This window comes from Pseudorca crassidens, chromosome 2 (genome assembly GCF_039906515.1).
Source record: "Pseudorca crassidens isolate mPseCra1 chromosome 2, mPseCra1.hap1, whole genome shotgun sequence".
Classification (NCBI taxonomy): domain Eukaryota; kingdom Metazoa; phylum Chordata; class Mammalia; order Artiodactyla; family Delphinidae; genus Pseudorca; species Pseudorca crassidens.
This window is the reverse complement of record NC_090297.1, coordinates 181,130,475-181,154,043: the sequence shown is the minus strand read 5'-3', so window position 1 is coordinate 181,154,043 and position 23,569 is coordinate 181,130,475. Positions and strand designations below refer to the sequence as shown.

Genomic DNA, 23,569 nt, shown 5'->3' with positions numbered 1-23,569 from the left:
AGGAACAGGATGAAATGTCTATTCACGTATCTCTTCCTTTCATTTGTTCTTTTATAGTATATCGAGAAAGACCTAAAAGTTCCTCTCTTGTAATTGAGAACTGAGCTATAATATCTAGGTTATGCACACTTTGCTTATCGTAACGCATCTCATTAACAAGATCCGTAATCTTTACTGTGGACATTTTACAGGTGTTGTCCCAGTGCCTGTAGGCCTCTCTAGCTTGAGGGTACGGGTGGCGTCACATTGATATTTAGACTCAGACGTTGACTGCTTGTTAACACCTAGCTGAGTACCCTCCAGGTCTCTGTCCCATTTTGGAGTGTTCCCTCTTCTTTAGGATTTCTGTGGACCCCTCAGAGGTGCCTCACAGGTGCTGAGGAGTTGCTTGCCGACCTCACCTGCCCTGCTTCCTACCTTTGCTCTCAAAGCCTCACCGCAGTCATTTCTGTAGACTTGGCAGCGCTCCCGCTAGGATGCTGCTTGTGCTGCTGGCCGGTGCCGACGGCGATGACCCTTGCTCTCACCTGGGCTGCTGGGGTCACTCTTGCTGCTCCTGGCTACTGGACCGCCACGCCGCTCGCGATGATGTCAGTCACAGCTCGTTGCATTTTCAGTGTCACCTCACAGCCTGGATCGCAGTTCTGCAAAGTGGGCGAGGAGGTGGCCCCTAATCATCTATGTTAAAGGAGTTCTGCAGAGCTCCTTTCGTTTTTATGAAACACTCTTCTTTTCTCCCCAAAGTACTCACCTGCCACTGGGTCAGGTCAGATGCATAAAATGTCTACTGTAATCTGTTGGGAGAACTTCCCTTTGATTTTTAGGCCCTACTGCGTTCTATCTCAGGAGGGTGGGTCATCTCGTAAGTTTTATCTGCCGCCTTCCCTTCTGTTTTACCACACAGATTGTCCATAAATGTCTGAATCCCAGTCCCAGAGGTTAATGATATATGCCCATTATTAGTAAGATAATGAGATCTAAGTTCTTTTCTCAGGAGGTTCATTTTATGTTATCGGGATTGGTGCAGTAGTCTGGTAACTGGCTTTATTATTTTGTTGTCTTTCATTTTGTACTCAAGGCAGCAGCCAGGTGATCCTGTTAAATACGTCAGAGCTTGTCACTTCTCTACTCAGACTCTTGTGTGTCCCTTTCTCAGAGTGCAAGCCAAGGTCCTTTTGCTGACTCATAAGGCCCTCCTGTTTTGCTGCCTCATCCTTAATCTCTCTGACCTCATCTTGCCTCCTTGTTTTCATTTAACACTGTGTTTCAGAGATTTTTTTCCTATGAACAAATATGTTTTTCAAGGCTTTAGTCTTTTACAAGGCCATATAGTATTTCATAGAATAATAATGCTATAGCTGTTTCCATACTAATGGACTTGTACGTTATTTCCAGGACTTTATTAGTTGCAAACAATGATTCAGTAAATATTGTTATGTGTATATATCTGGGTACATGAAATATATTATTTCTTGCATTTCATACTTTTCTTTTGGAGAATTAACTTTTTTCCTGATGGTGCTACAATCTTTAGAAGTTCTTTAGCCAGTGTCCAGTTTTATCTTTCTAAAAACATCTTTATTTTACCCACATTCCTGTTTATACAGTTCTCAGAGGACAAGCATACTTTTTCAGAAGTTTTAGATATATTATTCCACTGTCTTCTGGATTCCATTGCTGTCTTTGGGAAGTCTGCTGTAGGTGTAAATATGTATATATATTTAGAGATTTAGAGTTTACCTCTTTTCCTCTAGGATGCTTTTAAAGATGTGTATGTCTTTTTGTACTCTGTAACTTCATTATAATGCCTCTGGATGTGTCTTTCTTGAGATGTTCCTTGGGTTTGTTGTGATTTCTAATTCTGAAGATTTATGTCTTTCACTGCTTTTGGAAAACTCAGTCATTATTACTTCTAATGTGACCTCCGTCCTTCCCTTGTTTTGTACCCCCCAGTCTCTTAGATCTGATCTTTTAGAACTTGAAATAGACTTATATTATCGTTCTAGTCTCCATTTTTCTTAACCTTCTTTATATATTTCACATTTTGGAGGGTTTCGCTGTGCATTATTCTGCTTAATATCTTTTGTGTCTGATTCATTTCACTGTTTCCCTCTTCACTTGTATATGATCTGTTTATTTCTTCTAGTGAGCTTTTAATTTCATAGATTATATATTTTTTCATTTCTTAAAGTTTTGGTTGTTTTCAAAATTTGCCTTTTGTTTTTTTTTTTTTACAAAAAAAGAATCTCATTGCTCATGTTTTGAATCCTTATTTCTTTAACTATTAAAAAAATCCTTATTATATATGCTGTTTCAGATAATTGTAATATCTTAAGCCTTTGAGGGAGAGGGGTTCTAATTCTATTGTTTCTGATGGCTTATAGATTTTCTGTAGTAAATTTGAATTGCAAACCCATCTTTGGCAAGACTTGGGCTGAGTGTTTCTCCTAGAGGCAAATATGCTTGCCTCTGTCATATGCCTGATAATGCCATGTTTCTGGGGTCACAGAATCCGTTCTCAGGCTCTGGCAATACAAAGATAAATAAGATAAGGAGTTATGGCATTTACAGTAAGTCTCTTAGTGAATTTATATGTTTGAGCTTTAAACTACATTTCTTTTACATTTAATTTGATTCTAGCTTGAAAGTATTTTGAAAAAACTGAGATGCATTGTTTTATTTGGTTCTTTAATATTTTGTTTTATAGTTTTATTTTTCATTTTAAAATTAGTTTTTAAATGTTTTTAGTAGTTATACTTTATAAAGCTCACAGAGATTTTGATTTTAGTAAGCTTTGAGTCATTTTAATAGTATATTCTATTTATTAACTTCGGCTTATTCCCAAGTGATTGAAACGTGTGTTATATCCAAGAGTGCCAGGAGTCTACTGTATTTCAAGCTATATGTCAAACAAGAAAAGCTTTGACCCAGTTTGCCCTTGTGCTTGAGATTATTTCTTGGTCTAATATGAACATTATTTTAAATGTTGTAAATAAAACAGAACTGTTTTATGAGGCTCAATTAATTTTACATTTCTGAGTTTTCATGTCAGTGCTATTTCTTGAAAATCTATTTTAATTCAAAGAGTTAAATATAATGAGTACTGAGAACATAAACATGTCTTCTTTTTAGTTAATCATGTACTCGTAGAAAGAATATATAAAGAGCAACAGTCTCGAAATGCTAGTCTGAGAGCTAGCTTAAAGCATGGCCTCTTGCCTGCTCTTCTCTTTAAGGGAATTATAATAGAAGCTATTGCTTTAGGATGTGATGAACATCTCAGCTGACTAAAAGGTATTCCAGATTTTGTATGGAAGATCATCTTTCTATAAGCAGCCCACTAACTTGTATCCCTTGCATTCTAATAAAAACTTCTGTGTTGGTTTTTAATGACTGGTATCTGAAAAACGTCAAAACATTGATTCTCAGGTGTAAGTTCCTTGTCATAGATTAATCAAGATTGAACATCTGTGGTACAGCATTTCTTTCCCTTTTTTTTGTTGTTGATTTTTTAAAAACGCTCATGAAGGGCCCTTGGGACAGATGGCCCCTCACTGTTGATGGTTCGATTACCATGATCACCCACAGCTTCAGAGGAGTGCGAAGAAAAGAAATTGCTTTCTTTGTCAAGGTGTTTTCAATTCAATTCTCACCCATTAGCCCTGTTTGGTTAAGTTTGGAATTACTCAATCAGGTGATTGATGAGGGTTTTCATTTTATTATAATAGGTCTTGTGTAAAAGGAATAGAAGTAGCAAAATGATATATCTAAGCTGCTATGGAGTATATTTTCTTAAGGTTCTTTGAAGTTCCATTTTCATTACCTTAGCTAGAATTTGCTTATATATGAGCAAAAAGAGCTTCACTGTTTTGAGTTGTGATGCTAATTTTAGATCGTTCTGGGAAGAAACATTTATAAAGGCTAGAACTGGTAATTAAATTGCTTCTATAGTTTAAGTTTCCAAAGCACCAAAATAATTTTACAGTAGTAGTTGTTTAATTATCCAGATGATTCTTCAGAGTGAAGATGATCACTATGGGATCATTATTATATTCAGATGTTTCTACACCATTGCTTATATACATTTTTAAGAGGTTCAACAAACTGACACATTTCCAAAATTCTGTGTTTTTAATTTTAAATATGTACGTTATGTAAAGCAGTAAGTAGAAGCATGATCTCTGCCATTTTTGTAACTGGTTATAAAGTAAGACATCTTGAAATAATATTTTCATTTCCTTAAGGTTTCTGTATATGTAAGTCAAACTCAAATGAGCAAGTGAAGAATTATTTTAGTTCTAGAATGAGAAGATACTGATTTGAATCTATTAGTAATTAATATTCTATTTTAGATTTGTTCACGTATATTTTTCCAAAGATTGTTCAGAGAAAGTCTGTAGGGTTTAGGCCATTATTTTACAAAAATGCTTAAATATTTGGTTTGCTAAAAGTATTTTCCTGTGGATAATAAGGAAAATTTCTAAACTTGTGAATATGCCTTAAACTACTGTCCACTTAATGCACAACAAAATTAAAGATCAACAAGTAGAGCAAATTTGGCTTATTTGTAGTGTGCTTTTATACGCAGCAGTTTATGTTAGAAACGCTGTATAATAGGAACAAGGATATCTGGATTGTGGTCTTGGCTTGAATAGGTAGTATGTCCAGACATGAAATACAATATAATGTCCTAAGTATGAGTGGTAAAAAAAGAATCTTTAAGGTCCTCTCCCATTCAGAAAACTCTATGATTCTATCCGTACATAATGAACCTTTTTTTGAATGTTTTAAAAGAAAAAAAAAGAAAACCAGGCCCTAAAATTAGTTTTTACATTCACAAATATTGGCATTTATCCTTTCTGTTGTTCACATTGGAACTAATTGCTTAAATTCTACGAAAGAAAGCATTGTAGGAAAGCACAGAAAAATAATTTCTCACAGACATATTAGATGGTATGGTACAAAAAGACGTACATCTTTTTTTTTTTAATTTAATTGAAGTATAGTTGATTTACAGTGTTGTGTTAATTTCTGCTGTACAGCAAAGTGACTCAGTTATACGTACATATATTCTTTTTCATATTCTTGTCCATTATGGTTTATCACAGGATATTGAATATAGTTCCCTGTCCTAGACAGTAGGACCTTGCTGTTTATCCATTCTATATGTAATAGTTTGCATCTGCTAATCCCAAACTCCCAGTCCATCCCGCCCCCCACACGCCCTCCTCCTTGGCAACCACAGGTTTGTCCTCAATGTCTGTTTCTTAGATATGTTCATTTGTGGTATATTTTAGATTCCACATATCATATGGCATTTGTCTTTCTCTTTCTGACTTACTTCATTTAGTATGATAATCTCTAGGTCCATCCATGTTGCTGCAAATGGCATGATTTCATTCAAAAAGACACGTCTTATTTAGACATGGACTATCTGTGTGTATGTATCTGGCATATAGAGATGGAAGAAATAACAGACAGTGTATCTTTATGTCTATGTAGCCATAGTTCCTCATCATTGTTCCTTAAATCATATAGTCCCAATGTCATAAAACACTTAATTTTGAGATAAAATTATTTCCATTGTGGTACAGAAATAGAACTACCATTTTGATAGTAACTATTAGCATTGAAATAGTTTAAAAACATTTTGGTAACATTTTTCTTGCTCAGATTACTTCCCACTATCACTGTCATGGTTGATATTTTCTCTGAAAATATACCTGTTGCCAGATAAAATGTATATGTAATAGAGGGAATTCTGAATTATTCATTGCCACATTTTAAAGAATATTTTCAGTCAACAAATATCAAATTCTTTAACATGTGGTTCGTAATGCCCATCATCGTGAGAGATACGTGGTCCTTTGCTATTAGTTCTCAAAGTGTGGTCCTCAGATGAGCAGCGCAGCATCACTTGGGAACTTGTTAGAAACGCAATTCTCAGACCCACCTTTGACCTCCGGACTCAGAAGTTCTACAAGTGGGACCCTGGGCTCTGTGTTTTAACAAGCTCTCTTGGAGCTTTTGTTGCACACTAAAGTTCGGGAACTACTGAGCTGGGCTTTGAAGAAGATGCTAAAATTTTAAATTAACATCTTATGTTAACTTTAAAGTAATTTGTACAAACACCTGGCTATGTATGCTTTCTTAAGACGTAGCTTGAATTTAACATTATTGAGCAATGAATTTGTTTTTACTTTTACTGTTGCTAGTAGTCTTAAAGTTTGTAATGTTATGCAGTCTATGGTACTGCATTTTTTGGGTGGATTGGTAAAGATTTTTATTAATATCTTGTTGGCATGAGTGGTATCTTTCTACCAGGGCTGTAAATCTGTGTTTTACTGGGTTGCACACCAAGGAAAAATGGGAGGATATATGTTTTCTGGATCTCTGGCTTCACCAAGGTCATCTGTGACCCTAAATGAGGGAGTGAGTTGCTTTTTTAAATACTTTTTTTGTGATCAGGCTGGATATTAAATTACAGTAATTAATTATTTTGCAAGCTATTTTGACAGATGTAGTGAAAATTACAATTTTAGGGGTGTGACATCAGCAAGATGGTAGAGCAGGAGACCTCCATCCCCTCCCCCCACCAAATATAAACAATTAGACAGCTGTTCACAAACAAAAACTGCTCTCTGGGAGAGCTCTGGAGCCCACTTTAGAAACTTCAGCAACACAGTGGAACAAGAAATTTGAGAATAACCAAAGTGGGGAAGGAAGAACAGCTTCATTTTGACTGTATCATCCCATCCCCCAGGCCAGCATTGCTCGGTACCCAGAATGAACCCTACAGCTAGAAGGAGTTCCCCTTGTAGGGAAAGAATAGTGGGATCAGTGACCATATTCCCCAGTCTTTTCGGGCACCACACAAAGTTCCTGCCTCAGTTTCACCCACCCAGAGACCGGCAAAGCCAAGAGGTATAGAGATAACTAGGAACGAGGAAGAAAAGCTGGCCACCCAGCCCATGTGGCAAGAGCAACTGCAGTTCCCCGTGACCTGCTCTGCAGGTGACCCCAGCTGGTTCGGGACCCCTGCAGATTTTACTGGCTTTCACCCCACGGATATTTGTGTTTGCTGACACCAGCCACCTGAGTCCCTCCTGTTTTGCCAACTCCTCTCCCAGCCTCCCCTACTGGAGCCTGGGAATCGCACCGGTAGCCAGCCCAGGCCTCTACAGCTATGCAGGTGCAAGACACCAGTCTAGACCCTTGTGGCTGACCCCCACTGCTGTGCAAGCGCTCAGGGCTAGCTCCTCCAGCTGTGCACGTGCATCCACCGGTCTGATGCGTGTCACCGCCCTCCACGGCTCTGTGCATGCCTGAGGGAAGACTATGCAGTCTTGGGAGAGCATGCTGACAGTCAGGGCCCCCTGCTGTTGCGGGCCTGGATCAGATCCTGTGCTCTGTTGCTGGCCGGAACCACTATGCGGACCTGCAGCTGGTCCCTCCAGCTCTGTGCCTGCATGCGTCTGGTGGGATCCTCATTATTAGCCTTCACTGCCCTGTGAAGTGCTGAAAGAGACCACCAACCAAGAATACAGTTGGCCCCCGAATGACGTGGGGGTTAGAGGGACTGATCCCCACACACCATGCAGTAGAAAACTTGCGTATAACTTTACAGTCGGCTCCCCTGATCTGCCATTCCACAGACTGTGTAGTCCTGTAGCATGTATTTATTGAAGAACATCCATGCATAAGTGGATCTGCACAGTTCAACCATGTGTTGTGCAAGGGTCAACTGTACTATACCCAGCAAAGTCATCCTTCAGAAATAAAGGTGAGATAAAGACTTTGCCAAGCAAATGAAAGCTGAGGTGGTTCATCACCACTATACCTACCTTACAAGAAATGTTGAAAGGACTTCTTCAACCTGAAATGAAAGGATGCTATGAAAAGAAACAACACACTGGTAAAGGCAAATATATAGTCAAATTCAGAATGCTCTGATACTGTAATGTGGTGGTGTGTTAACCACTTAACTCTAATATAAAGGTTGAAGGACAAAAGTATTAAAATTAATTGTTATAGCAACAATTTGTTAGGTACACAATATAAAAAGATGTAAAGTGTGACATCAAAAACAAAATGTAGGAGGAATAAAAGGGTAGAGTTTTTGTATGTGATCAAAGTTAAGTTGTGATGAGGTTAAAATAACTGCTGTGTCTCTAAGATTTTTCAAGTAAGCCTCAGGATAACCACAAAACAAAAATCTATAGTAGATACACACAAGATAAAGAGAAGGGAATCAAAGTATACCATTATGGAAAATGATGAATTCACAAAGGAAGACAGCAAGAAAGGAACTACAAAACAGAAAACAATGAACAAGTATTTGCTTGATTATTTAGGTGTTCTGATGTAGTATGCATATATACTTACGATTATTATAATCTCTTGATGAATTGCCTTTTAATTACTTCAGATGTAAACAGACTAAATTCTCCAGTAGACTGAATTCTCTGATGAAAAGGCATATAGTGACTGAATAGATAAGAAAATAAGACCCAACAATATGCTGCCTACAAATAACTCTGTTAGGTCAAAGGGACCTAATAGACATATACAGAACATTCCATCCAACAGGAGCAGCAGAATATATATTCTTCTCAAGCACACATGGAACATTCTCCAGAATAGACCATATGTTAGGTTACAAAATAAGTCTCAGTAAATTTTAAAAGATTGAAAGTACCTTTTCCAACCACCGTGGTATGAAGCTATAAATCAGTAACAAGAGGAAAACTGGAAAATTCCCAAATAAGTGGAAATCAAACAACACACTCCTGAACAACCAGTGGTTTGGAGATTAAATCAAAAGGGAAATAAAACAATATATTGAAGCAAATGAAAATGCAAATATACCAAAACTGATGGGATGCAGCAAAAGTTGTGCTAAGAGGGAAGTTTATGGCAATAAATATCTACATTAAGAAAAAAGAAAGATCCCAAACAACCTAACTTTACACCTCAAGGAGCTTGAAAAAGAACAAACTAAGCCCAAAGTTAGCAGAAGGAAGGAGATGACAAAGATTACAGCAGAAATATGTTAGAGAATGGAAAAACAATAGAAAAGATAAAACAGATAATAATCTTATCTTTTGAAAAGATAAACAAAATTGACAAATCAGATTTATCAAGAGGAAAGGAGAAAGTACTCAAATAAATAAAATTATAAATGAAAAAGGAGACATGACAACTTGATACCACAGAAATACAAGGATAATAAGATACTACTAGGAACAACTATATGCCTACAAATTTGACAACCTAGAAAAACAAGAAATGTATATATTTAACCATTCAAAAAAATATAACCTACCATGTCTGAATCATGAAGAAATAGAAAATCTGAACAGACCAGTAATAAGTAAGGAGATTGAAATAGTAATCAAAAACCTCCCAACTAAGAAAACCTAAGACCAGATGGCTTCACGGGTAAATTCTACCAAACATTTGAAGGAGAAGTTAGTGCCAGTTTTTATTATACTCTTCCAAGAAATTGAAGAGCAGGGAACACTCCCAAACTAATTTTATAAGACCAATATTACCTTGATATTAAGCCATATGAGGATACTAAAAGAAACCTACAAGTGCCAATAACTCTAATGAATATATGTGCAAAAAATCTCAACAGAATACTAGCAAACCAAATTCAACAAATTAAGAGGACCATACACTATGATCACGTAAGATTTATCCATGGATACACAGGTGGTTCAACATACACAAATTAATATGATACATCATATTAAAAGAATGAAAGATACAAATTTTTGGTCATCCCAGTAGATCAGAAAAAGCATTGGATAAAGTTCAGTATCCTTTCCTGAAAACTCTCAACAAATTGGATATAGAAGGAACATACCTCAACATAATAAAAGCCACATGACAGTCCCACAACTGGTATCATGCACTACAGTGAAAGGTTCAAAGCTTCCCCTCTAAGATCAGGAAGAAGACAAGGAAGCCTGCTCTTATTCAGCATAGTGCTAGAAGTCCTACCCAGAGCAGTTGGGCAAGGAAAAGAAAGTCATCTTAATGACTTAAGGAAAGAAAGAAGTAAAAATGTTTGCTGATGACATGATCTTATATATAGAAAATCCTAAATACTCCACCAAAAAACTGTTATAACTAATAAATGCAGTAAAGTTTCAGGATACAAAATCAACATACAAAAATAAGTTACAATTCTGTCCACTAACAATTACCTGAAAAATAAATAATCTTATTTACGATAGCATCAAAAACAATAAAATACTTAGGAATAAATTTAACCAAGGAAATGAAAGATTCATACAGTGAAAACTATAAGACCAGTGATGAAAGAAATTGAAGAAGACACAAATAAATCAGAAGATATCCCATGGTTGTGGATTGGAAGAATTAATATTGTTAAAATGTCCATACTACCCAGAGTCATCTGTATATTCAATATAATACTCATCAAAATTCCAATGGCTTTTTTCACAGAAGTAGAAGAAGAATTATAAAGTTCATATGGAACCACAAAAGATCCCAAATGGCCAAAGCAATATTGAGAAAGAACAAAGCTGGAGGCATCCCACTTCCAGATTTCAGACTATACGACAAATTACAGTAATCAAAACTGTGTGGTACTGGCAGAAAAACAGACACAGAGACAAATGGAATGGAATCCAGAGCTCAGAAGTCAACCCTACATGTATGACTGAGCAATATTTGGCAAGGGAGCCAAGAATACTCAATGTGGAAAGGATAGTCTCTTCAATAAATAGTGTTGGGAAAACTGGATATCCACATGCAAATGAATGAAAGTGGACCTCTATCTTACAGAAGTCACAAAAATTAACTTGAAATGGATGAAGGACTTCAACATAAAATGTGAAAGTATAAAAATCCTAGAAGAATGCATAAACGGTAAGTTCCTTGACATCACTGTTGGCAATTATTTTTTGGATATGATACCAAAAGCACAAGCAACAAAAACAAAAAGCAAGTGGGACTATATCAAACTGAAAAGCTCTGCACAGTGAAAGAAAATGAAAAGGCAGCCTATAGGATGGGAGAAAATATTTGCAAACCATATATCTGATAAGGGGTTAATACCCAAAATATAAAGAACTCAACAGCAAAGAACCAAATAATCCAGTTAAAAAATTGGCAGAGGGCTTAAAGAGACATTTTTCCAAAGAAAAGATAACATCCGCCAACAACTACATGAAAAGGTTCTCAACATCACTAATTATCCTGGAAATGCAAATCAAAGCATAATGAGATATTATCTCACACCTGTCAAAATGGCTGTTATAAAGACAAGATAACAAATGCTGGCCAGGATGTGGAGGAGAGGAAACCCTGGTTCATTATTGGTGGGAATGTAAATTGAGGCAGCCACTACGGAAAACAGTATGGAGGTTCCTCAAAAAATTAAAAATAGAACCACCATGTGACCCAGCAATCTCACTTCTGGGTATTTATCCAGTGAAGATGAAATCACTATCTTGAAGAGAATCTGCACTCCCATGTTCATTGCAGTATTATTCTCAATAGTCAAGATACGCAAACAACCTAAATGTCCATCAGTGAATGAATGGTTAAAGAGAATGTGGTGTATACGTAGCATGGAGTGTTATTCCACCCTAGAGAAAAGGAAGGCTACCTTGCCATTTGCAACAGCATAGGTGGACGTCCTTGAGGACATATGCTCCATGAAGTAAGTCAGAGAAAGACAAGTAGTATGTGATCTCACTCATATGTGAAATCTAAAAACATTGGACTCAAAAGAATCGGAGTAGGATGGTGGTTGCCAGGGGCTGAGGGGTGGCAGGAGATGTTGGTTCAAGGGTACAAACTTTCAGTTATGAGTAGGTTCCAGGGATCTAATGTCCAGCATGGTGACTATAGTTCACAAATACTATACTGTGTATTTGAAAGTTGCTTTGAGAGTAGGGCTTTAATCTTCCCACCATACCAATGATAATGAAAACAACAAGTCAGTAACTATGTGTGATAAAGGATGTGTTAATTAACCTTATTGTGGTAAAAATTTCACAATATGTACGTTTATCAAATCATCTCGTACACCTTAAGCTGACAGAGTGTTATATGTCAAATATAATTCAGTAAAGCTGGAAAAGTTGTAATTTTAACTGTAGTTATCTAATTCCATGGTTTTCTGGGGTTTTTTCCCCACATAATAGTATATGTGGAAAATGAGATTTATATGGTAAGCTTGGGTAAACAGATACGACTGTTCTTTCAGATAATTCCAGAGAGAGCGGGGAGGAGTGGAAGGCAAGGAAGAGAGGAGGGAAACTGATTCTATACTTTTCAGTACCTACCTCTGATCGCAGACAGAAAGCATTGTTATGTATAGGTATAAGACCAGAACTTCGTCTGCCTAACTTCATAATTACAAATGTTCTGTTTATTTATTTTACTTTATTTTTCAGTCCTACAGTCTTCAGATATGTGCAATAGATTTTCTACTGAAAATACACTGTTTTAAAATGCATTAGCATGACTTGGTATAACATTTAGTACTAATGGGTTTTACAGAAAAAAATAAAACCACTTCTCTTTTTTAGCTTTAGATCAGCAATTCACATCTGTAACCACTCTCCTGTTGAGGCTCTCATTCCATCACACATGACTGACAGAAACCTCAGCCCTGACTGAATCTAGCAATTATCTCCTGCACCTTGGCCCTTGGATGATGATGGGGAAATACCACACTGTTACCCTTAAACACTAGGCTGAGCACCCACCAAACTGAGTGCTCAGCAGTGCCTGAAACAGCTGTTTCACACCTCCTCAAGCCCCCCAACAACTTCCCTCCTAGGAGGGAGCTTTGCTCCTACTATACACACAAAATAATCAGGAATTTTTGCACAAAACTCTTAACTTTGTACCCCAGATTCTAAAATTTCCTTGGATTCATACCTCCTCTCCTCTTTTCTCATCCCTATAACAATGGGAAAATATTCTTCAGCTTCTGTCCAAGGCTCATCTCACTGTCTTGATCAGGATACCCTCTTCCTGCCTCCTCAGGGGTGTGCGTCTCTTCTTTTCTGGCTCTCCACTGCCTCACTAACTCCCGTGATCACCTGAATATGTGCAAGTCTGCTCCAGTCTAAAGGAAACAGAAACGACAAACAGACCTGTCTGGCTTCACCTCTTTCCTCCTATCTTTACTTTCTTCTCCCTTGTACTGTCTCTTAAGTACGTTGCCCCCATACACGGTGCCTCTCTTTCCTCATACTCCGTGATCTTCTTAATTGGCCTTCTGCTTCCCATCCTGCCACTGGAGCTCATTTTACTGTGTGTGGCTTATGCTCTACACACACTTACCATTTTTTGAGCCATCGCCTTGCTTAATGTTCTGCCACATTTGTTTGAGAATTTTTTGGATACCCTCTCTTCCTGTGACTTTCATAAACACACCCTCTAACTATATTCTCCACACAGTTCAGGTGGTCCTTCTCCCACGGTTTAGTGGCTCCCTCTGATACCTTGGGTACATCTGCAACTCTGTAGTCTGTCCCCTGTCTCTCCAGCTTCATCCCGTGACATTCTCTCTCTCCTACTCTGCATTCTAGATATATTTCTTCTTTTTTTATTTCAGTTTCCAAATGTTTTCTGCTTTCTTTTAATCTCTAAGACTTAGTGCATATTGTTTCTCCATTCCGGAATGTTCTCCTCTGCCCACTTTATAGCCCAAATCATCCTTTGCTTGTCTAACTAGTGGCTTTCTAAATTAGAGTGGCTTTCCTTGTGCTGTCTGGTAGTATCCTATCCTTTTAGCATAACACTCATTAAATTTTACTGAGCTATAGGTTTAGATGCCATCCTTTTTTATACATTGTAGAGACCTATTTTGTTTAGTTCACCATTATATCTCTATGGGTGGAAGATTTTCTTTAATGATTCCTGCTCATTTATATTCAAGAGACATCACCATTCTTTTCTTAGGAACAGTTTTTGAAATTATTAAGCCAGTGAATTTTCAAATTGAGTTCAAGCGTTCCCGCAGGATACCTTGTTTGCACAAAAACTAGGTAGCTCTGTGACATTTTTCTCCATGTATGCTATGGGGCTTTGGAGGGCAGGGACTTTTCCTGTTTCTTTAGCATTGCATAGATTCTTGAATAAAATAAATTGAACTTAAGTGGGACACAGAAATGTATTGATTTTGGAAATTATTTAAAATAGCTCCTCCTTAGATCTCAACTAAGAAAGTTCTAGCCTCTGACATTAACTAGCCTTATAATTAAGACATGCTCCCAGGGACCTCCCTGGTGGCGCAGTGGTTAGGAATCTGCCTGCCAGTGCAAGGGATACGTGTTCAAGCCCTTGTCCGGGAAGATCCCTCATGCCATGGAGCAACTAAGCCCTTGCACCACAACTACTTGAGCCTGCATTCTACAGCCTGTGAGCCACAACTACTGAGCCCACGTGCCACAACTACTGAAGCTGGCACGCCTAGAGCCTGTGCTCCGCAACAGGATAGGCCACCTCGGTGATGAGTAGCCCGCGCACCGCAAGGAAGAGTAGCCCCCACTCGCCGCAACTAGAGAAAACCCGCGCGCAGCAACGAAGACCCAGTGCAGCCAAAAATAAATAAATAGATAACTTTATTAAAAAAAATAAAGACATGCTCCTCATTGCATTGGCTTCAGTTTCCTCATTTGTAAAATTCTGATTCTACAATGTAGGTGAATAAGCACTGAAGCTATAATCAAGCAAAACACTAATACTATATATTCTGCCTTTTCAAAGGTATATAGTCTCTGAACTGTGGTTTTACAAATGCATAATTTTAAATATATTCATCCATGAATTCCACAGAGTTAAGTAAATATTATTCATTTGTGTAAATTAAAGTTTTTCCTGCATGAAAAAGTGTAGTTGAATCAGTAATATTTTAAGTTATTTTAATTTTTGGTTTTAGTTACAGGCCAGAAAATGTGAAAGGTCTGGTTGCAAAGGAAAATAAAATATTACTAAATTTATCTCACTTTACATTAAAAAAAAAAGCCTCAGGAATTTGGAATACTTGTGATGGTGATGCACAAATAATACATTAAATACTCTCCTTCCAAATTTACTGATTTAATAAAAATTTGTATATTTTTCTCACTACACTGTAACATTCTTTTATTAAAATAAGAGATTAACTATATTTATGTAAAAATCAAGTTACATGTTCTTCCTTTCATGTTTATTTGGTTTCTGGATTGTTGGTGGCAAAGTTCCTCTTTAAGATGTGGAGTCTCCTCTGAGTTACGGGTGGACACTGGACAGAAGAGAAACACAGTGTGTCCCAGTCACCGCAGGCAGTGGTGACTCCTACCAGCAGTTCCCATCCTTTCACCCATAAAATCAGCGTAAAATCGACCTAGCTTTGCCAGGTCAGATCTCGCATCTGGAAAGTAATCCCCAGGGAACAGAAAATTCCATCATTGTGCATAAATTTGAAAATTGGACTATTATCATTTTTTTTCAGAGCTCTTTTGTTTCTTCCTCTGCAGTCCTTGTGAAGAGTTGCTGCCAACATGTGTCAGATACGGGGTAAACCTAACCACACAGGCAGTAACTAAGTTAATCCATTTCAGATACGGATTGCACATGATTATAATACATTTTTGGGTGCTGAAGTGTAACACGCATTTAATGAAAAGAAGAGAAATAGGGTATTTTCCACTATGTGACTAAACCGATACTTGCTGTTTTCATGTATTCACTTGTTCATCCTCTGTGAAAGAACAGACCAGACGGGACAGAAAAAACTGCGTAGTGTAAGGGATGAAGAAAAGTGAGGGAGGAAGACGTCATTAGGTAAATGCTGCAAACAGCAGGGCAAAGTGTTAGGGCTGTCCAACAAGACAGCTATCCTGGCTTTAAGGTGTAAGTGTAAGGAATCTGTCGTATTTTCTCAAATGGCAACTGTAAAATTGAGGTTGTTTAAAAGGGATATTTAAAATATTCACAATGAAACTCTCTAACTCCATTATTTATAAGAAGGGACTATTCCACATTTCTGCATGATGACTTGTTTATAGGGCCATTAGTTATTGTGTTAATTTAGCAAGATAATAACTTGTTTAATATTTCATGAAGAATCCATCATACACTTTTGTTTTATGAGATGCAAATCTTAATAACTACTGTTTTGGTAAAACTGCCACATAAACACACACACACATACATATATGTACATACGTGGGCACATATATATGTTTTCCAACATAATTTCTACAGGACGTTAATGTTTCAGTATTTTTAGGTGATCTATATAAATGTCACAGTCATTTTAGAAATGTACACATTTTGTTTTACATGAAGGCATAATCATTAATGTTAGCTCCATAAATTAGTAATGCATTATTCTTATATAAGATGTTTTAAATGATTTTTATGTAGAAACTTTTTATTCCTTAGTAAAAAGGTTAATTGTAGAAAGTATGCTTCCTTTTTTTTAAGTTAAAATATTTGAAAAAAAATTTTTTGAGCCTAATAAGTAATACAGCAGGAGAAGCCGCCTCATGCTCAAAATGTTGCTGGTAATTACTGAGTTTTGAGATTAAATACTTGAAATTATGCATCCTTGGACTGTATTTTTTAAAAAGCAATATGGTATAGTGGAAATAGTGGGATTGAGCCGTAATTTTTTACTGACTGGGTACATAAAGTGGTATTTTTGATATTTTGATCCTGTCTTGTCGGTTGTGCTTGTTACTTATATTGGGCTTTCAAAGGCTTTTTCGGAAGTAATATTATCCTTTGTACAGTACCCTTTTAAAGCACATTTGCAGTATTCAGAAGTATGTTATTGACAGAATTAAAAGATACGTATGCAACCAAAATATTTTTTAGTGTTAATTAAAAAGACTTCTTTTTATTATGCTAAGTAGAAGAGAAATAGTGTGAAGAAATAACGAAAATGAAAACCAGTGCGAAAATTTATAAAACAACATTGATTTTTATATATGAATAACTGGATATAATATATTAGAAAAATATCTATGAAATACCCCAAAAATGTCAATTGTATTTTAAACAAGCTTGATGCCTTATGCCTACCAACTTATCTATTGTTTTAAAAGCTGATTTATGGTGTTGCAAATATAGGATTTCAAAAGTGAACCTTGATATAAAACAAACATTATTACTGTGTTTATACACTTTTATTGAGGATTTTATTTTCTTTTTCATTTTTTAAATTGAAGTATAGTCGATGTACAATAAATAAATGTAAGTTACAGGTATACGGCATAGTGATTCACAATTTTTAAAGGTTATATTCCATTTATAGTTACTACAAAATACTGGCTATATTCCATGTGTTGTACGATACATCCTTGTAGCTTATTTATTTTGTACATAATAGTTTGTACCTCTTAATCCCCTATTTTGCCCCTCCCCTTCCTTCTCCCCACTGGTAACTACTCATTTGTTCTCCACATCTGTGAGTCTGTTTCTTTTTTGTTATATTCACTAGTTTGTTTTATTTTTTTAGATTCCACATATAAGTGATATCATACAGTACTTGTCTTTCTCTGACTTGTTTCACTTAGCATAATACCCTCCAAGTCCTTCCATGTTGTTGCAAATGACAAAATTTCATTCCTTTTTTATGGCTGAGTAGTATTCCATTGTGTGTGTGTGTGTGTGTGTGTGTGTGTGTGTGTGTGTGTGTGTGTGTACACACATACATACCGCATCTTCTTTATCCATTCATCTGTCAGTGGACACTTAGGTTGCTTCCATATCTTGGTAATTGTAAATAATGCTGCTGTGAACATTGGGGTTCATGTATCTTTTCGAATTAGTGTTTACATTTTTTTTCAGATATATATCCAGGAGTGGAATTGCTGGATCATATGGTAGTTCTTCTACTTTTAGTTTTTTGAGGAACCTCCATACTGTTTTCCACAGTGGCTGCACCAATTTACACTCCCATCAATAGTGTAGGAGGGCTCCCTTTTCTCTGCATCCTTGCCAACATTTGCTATTTGTGTTCTTTTTGATGATGGCCATTCTGACAGGTGTGAGGTGATATCTCATTGTGGTTTTAGTTTGCATTTCTCTGATGATAATGATGTTGAGCATCTTTTCATGGGCCTGTTCACCATATGCATGTCCTTTTTGGAAAAATGTCTTTTAGGATTTTAAATGGAAATTTAAGATGTTGTATTTTAGTCTAGTTTCTGAGGGCTGTAATATAATTGATTACATATTTACCACATTTATATTTTTCTTTTCAAATTAAAACCAGTATATTAAGTGGAGTTAAATCTGAAAATTTATATTTCAGAATCTTAAAATCTAAGGTATATAAGTAAAACATGAGTTGCTAAAAGAAATAATATTTTTAATAATCTGACCAAGTTATTCTTTTTATTATTCCTGTTCCAAAGGTCATTAAAACCCTTAAACTATCAAAATATTTAATTTTGAACCTCATCAACTGTAAATATTTAAAGAAAAAATTTTAAATTATTAGAAAAAGTAGCTTTGACAATTTTAAGAGTATTTGAACAAGACTGTTGCTATAAATGTGTTATTTTCTCTGTTTAATGCTCTGTGTCAATTATTTACAGATCCGGAGGTATTGTGGAAGTTCCCAGAGGACTTTGCAGACCAGGTTGGAACCACATAATTTTTAAAAAGCATTTAAAATTGGAGAATTAATTATTATTACTACTGTTACTACTACTACTATGACTACTACATATGAATTGATTTAAGTATTTTCTCTTGATCAACTCTGAGAATAAAAAGCCATGTGTGCAGAATACATGGAAAATGTTTTGAAGTTACCAGGTAGATGCGTGATGAAGAGGCCCTTTCGTGAAGCTATTAGGAAGTGAATGTTTACAGTTTCAGCATGTTTTTATACTCTTTTAATGTGTCTGTGGAATATATATTTGGAAACAAACATTTCCCCATCAGAAAACTTGATGATGTGGTACTTTGAGGGATACCCTTCTGTAAGTAAGACAGTAAGAAGTAGTAACTGCTATAACTAAGAGGTCAGTTCTACCCTTGTTACAGTAATGTTCGAATCATTAACATATATAAGTTGAATTGACATTATTTTCTTATTTTAAAATAATTCTTATCTATGGCTTTTGTTTTCTTAAAATGGGAGACTTGGAAATGAATTTACTGCATTTGTATTTTAATTATAATATTCTCTAGTTCCTTAAGTATTTTGTATAGCCAAAACTATGAATTATTTTGACATAATGTATGTAAATTTTAAAAATCTTTATAATTTTTATTATGGATTTATCATTTTGAAGTGAATTATATGGTTAACCGTACAAATTTAAATTTTTATATAAACAAGTACTACTGGAAATCTGATGAGCAGGTTCCTTTTTTTATCTACAAAGAAATGGGGTAAAACAATCTTGTCACTTAAAATTATAACACTACCAGCTTAACCATCAGTTAAGTTCACAGGTATGATTCTCATAATTTACCAAAATAAAAGCTGATAAAAGTATTCATTTTAAAGCAGTTCATTCAGAGATATACAGACACATGTGATTTTGATGTGGAAGAATAACTTTCTACATGTGAAAATCAGTATAGAAGATTAGGAAATGTCACTGAAAAAGTGAGTTAAATGAGCATGTTAAATACTAATTAGATCTAGTGCAGTCCTTGACTGTTCTTTCACATAAAAAGAGAGCATGTACTCTTAATTTGTTTTTAGCCCCTTGGAGAAAGAATAGATTTATAAGTATCTTAAGTATATAAAATAAGTCCCCACAGTGAAGACATGATTTGTACATATGAGGCTTAATTGGGTTTGTTTCCCAGTAATGGGAAGTTAGGTTAGACACTTGTTGACTAATGTTACTGTTTTGAAATATCAATACTATTCCTCTCTTGGTCTTTCTAGTTCTCTCTGGTCTAACCTCCTGTCCAGATTCATTTTTCTTTTCTTTTCTAACTTCTACCTCTTAAACTGCCCCTGAGAATTCCTAGGGTATCTGAAGGCTCCTAACTTTGGGTTCACATAAGGGTGATAGTGTACTTGTCGAGTTCAGCTACAGTAAATTTTTCAGTGAGACCAGCAATTGCTGTTCCTCTTTGTGACAGATAAAACTGGTGCTAGGAATGTTTTAGCTGTTGCTTTGTTTCCCAGATTTGTGAGGTCAGTGGAACATTAATAAGCCCTCACATACTAAGTAAAACATAAAAGCATTTGACCATGTAATGGTGATGAGCATTCGTAACCCCCGGGATTCCAGGGCATGCGGTTCTTACAGACTTTTTGAAGGTTAGAGCTGAAAGGAGCTTTAGATACCATTTTGTCTTACTACTTCAGTTTATATTTAAAGAAACAAAACTTCATACGGGAATCCAGCCAAGGGCCTTGAAGAATGGTTTTGCTATATGCTTTTTGGTGAATATTCTGCGTACTACAGATGACACAAGTGCTCTGTGTGTATTTCTCATCCTTCTTATCTTTTACTGCTTTCCTATACTAATTGTCTACTTCTTCCTAAACAGCCTTTTCACTGGATCTGAGACTGCTTCAGTAAGAGTAATTCTTAATCTCTCCTTATTTAGCTCTTAACATGTACTAGGCACTATGCTAGGTGCTTATGTGCACAACTGATTTTATCTTCAAATTCTCCCAGTACTGCTAGGAGATAGTATCAGCCCTGAAACTGAGACTTAAGTAAGAAACTTGCCTGATAACACACTGCTTAGAAGAGGCAGAGCTAGCTGAGACTTGAGGGCAAGTTGGTGTAACTCAGAAGCATGTGTTATTAGCAAGGAAGCTGTATTATTCCTTCTGCTTGGAATGCTGACCCAAACCCTACTCACTTATTTTAGTTCTTTTAGAAAAAGTTTATTAGAAGTTTCCCCCCCAGTATCTTTATAATTTGAAAGCAGTGTGTTGTTTAATCCAAAGAAATGATACCAATCTGTTTAGTCCTTTAGTTGTACCACATACAGCTCTTGGTCCATCATAGGCATTGGCTTATTATATACTTCTTTGCATGTGTTTTCCTTCTTTTGGCAATAGAAGAACCAATGGGACAACCCAAATCACATTTCAGGAGTTGTAATTAATTTTTGTTGTTGTTTTTTGTACAGTGGAGAATTTTGTGTAGGAGAGTAGGACTGAAACTATAAGCATAAACTGGGCTGGGTCTTGGCAACAATGAAGGGCCTTGCTGAAGAGTTGGTCCTTCAAATGAACTTAAGGAGAGTGTGATATAACAACATAAGTCTGTTAGGAATATTGATTTGGAAGAGATTTCAGTATGGATTGGTTGTGGGAGAAACTGGAGGCAAGGAAGTGAGTTGGCTTTGCAGTAGTGGCGCTGAGGAGCAGGAAGGATCTGAAAGAGTTGGTTACATTAGGAATGAAGTAGAGGATGAGTGTGTTAACCTGAAACAAATAGACTGCCAGACGTTTCCACGGCAAAGGTAGGTTTATTCGGGATCAGCAGAGAATTGCAGCTCGGGGTCTGCAACCATGGCGAGCCAGGTGCAAGTTCCTGCATGATGAGGGAAGGAGAACCTTTTATCCAGGAGAGAGGAAGTCAGGAGAGCTGTGTAAACAAAGAGGCCGTGGCTTTTCATTGGCTGAGTCCTTGCAGGAAAGAACAGTATTTCTTCTTCCTGTTGGGTTCCACCATGGTCACAGGGTGTGAGAGCTCCCCCTTCTGGTCACCCCAGTCTATTTAATTCAGGTTTTTGTTTATTAATTTTTTACGAGTGTAAAGGGGGGAAAGAGAGACTGCGTGCAAAGGTGTTTTGGGGAGCATGGGGTGGAGAAGAGTAGTGAAGAGAGAATGAGTTTCTTTTTGGCACTTAGAGAAATCTTGAATTATCTTCCATGCAAGTGATGGGAGGGGACTTTGGGGATTTAGGAAAAATGGAGGGTTTGCAACCTCCGGAAATAGAAAGGTGTGAATGAATTTGAGGATTTACAGACCGATTTAGTTGATGTCAGATTTATGTTTTGCAAATACATTGAGAGCTGTGGCTGAGAAGATTAATGCAGAACAAATCTTCCCATCCATGCTGCTGATAATTGCAACATCTCCTATCACCTTTGTGAGTTCACCACTTCTGTATAAAATGAGTAATTTTGTTTCTTTTTGCTGCTGTCAAGCTAAGCTCTCCATTGTTCTTATATTCCTGTTGCTCACATTTACACTTAATAGCTTGATGCTGTTTTTCACAATACTTGACTTTTCCCCGGTACTTTCTGCTTGTTAATTTCATGGTTCACTTTTCTGTAGGTGTGCTGCTTTCATGAACCATCGGCCTCTTAGGGCCACGGCTAGTCTGTATTTCTTGAGCGAGAGGAGTCAGGCTTTGGGAGCAAACTATACCTTTAGAGAGTGGTCAGAACTAAAATCTTATAAATGCTGGGGGCATTTTTGCGTTTGAATCACGGCTCTGTATTTACAGATTGCATGAAGTGTTGCTTTCGGCAGGGGTTTTCTCTCTCTTAGTTCCTCACCTGCAAAATAGGGCTGAGGTTGCTACTCTGACAAAAGTTAGGGTAGGAATGACGTCTACGAAGCATAGTGAGTGCCTGGCACATAGAAAGCACTCCATAAATGTGAGCCGATAGTTCATTGTAATGCCACGAACGTTTATTAATTTATGATGAGGAATAGATAAAACTGTTTTATGTAGAGTATTTTTTTTATAGTTTGATAACAAGTTGGAGAATTTCACTGCTTTATAGATCTCCAGAAAGATGTATAATTTTATAGTGTCAGGGAAGAAGAAATTTTCCTCTACCCTTCTAAGTCCTTCTGGCTGGCTTAAGAATTACATTGACATGAAACAGATTAACAGGAGAAGAATCAAACAAAAGGTTAATAACTTGTACACGTGGGAGAGACCCAGGGAGACTAGTAGGCAGCCAGAATGGCAGAAACCCTCCCCTTAAATACCATCTTCAGCTAAAGACAAAAGAGGATGTTGGGGGTCGTGGTTTGGGACCTGAAAGGGGAGGAAAGCAATTCACATGGAGAGGGAGAAGCAAATGTTTGGTAAACACGTGTTTGCTGGGTCAGGCAGGGACAGGGGGGCACAGAGTGGACTCTGATCTCTCTAGTCTAGTTCTCCCACCACACCTGGCCCATATTCTTTGCAGGTATCTCTGATGACAGGTCTATTCTGGGAACAGGCCCTCTCTCTAAATTCTTTTAGGCAGTTACCGGGGAGGGAATAAGAAAAACTTCCCGAGTCTTGGTTTCTTAAAAATAATCAGCCTGAATAAATCTTCTGCCAGAGACACACTTTGTGGTGACAAATATTGCTCCCCAATGGTAGCATGAGAGACATCTTCAGGATGGCTCCCAGCAGAAGTCATAGGACCATGGAGCCATCCTCTGCTAGTAATGGCCAACACACAAATCATTAGGTCCGTCTGCTTGGTTTCTAGATAGGAAAAGTAAGATGATGAGGCGCTGACCCCAGGTCATATTTCTTGTTTACCTTTAACTCTTCACTCTTGCAGTATTTTTCCTGCTTTCACACAAACTGCAGGCCTTTCATGATTCTGGGCCATTTCTTATGTCTCAGATGC

The 23,569-nt window shown here is 36.9% G+C and overlaps 1 protein-coding gene across 3 annotated transcripts in view; it reads left to right on the top strand.

Moving 5' to 3' along the window:
- DENND1B (DENN domain containing 1B) overlaps nt 1–23,569 on the top strand; it is a 252,903-nt gene that overhangs the window by 46,938 nt on the left and 182,396 nt on the right. For all 3 annotated transcript variants that reach the window (XM_067729825.1, XM_067729827.1, XM_067729824.1), the window contains exon 3: nt 18,588–18,631. In XM_067729825.1, the coding sequence (XP_067585926.1) occupies nt 18,588–18,631 (44 nt within the window). The remainder of the gene's footprint in view (nt 1–18,587; nt 18,632–23,569) is intronic.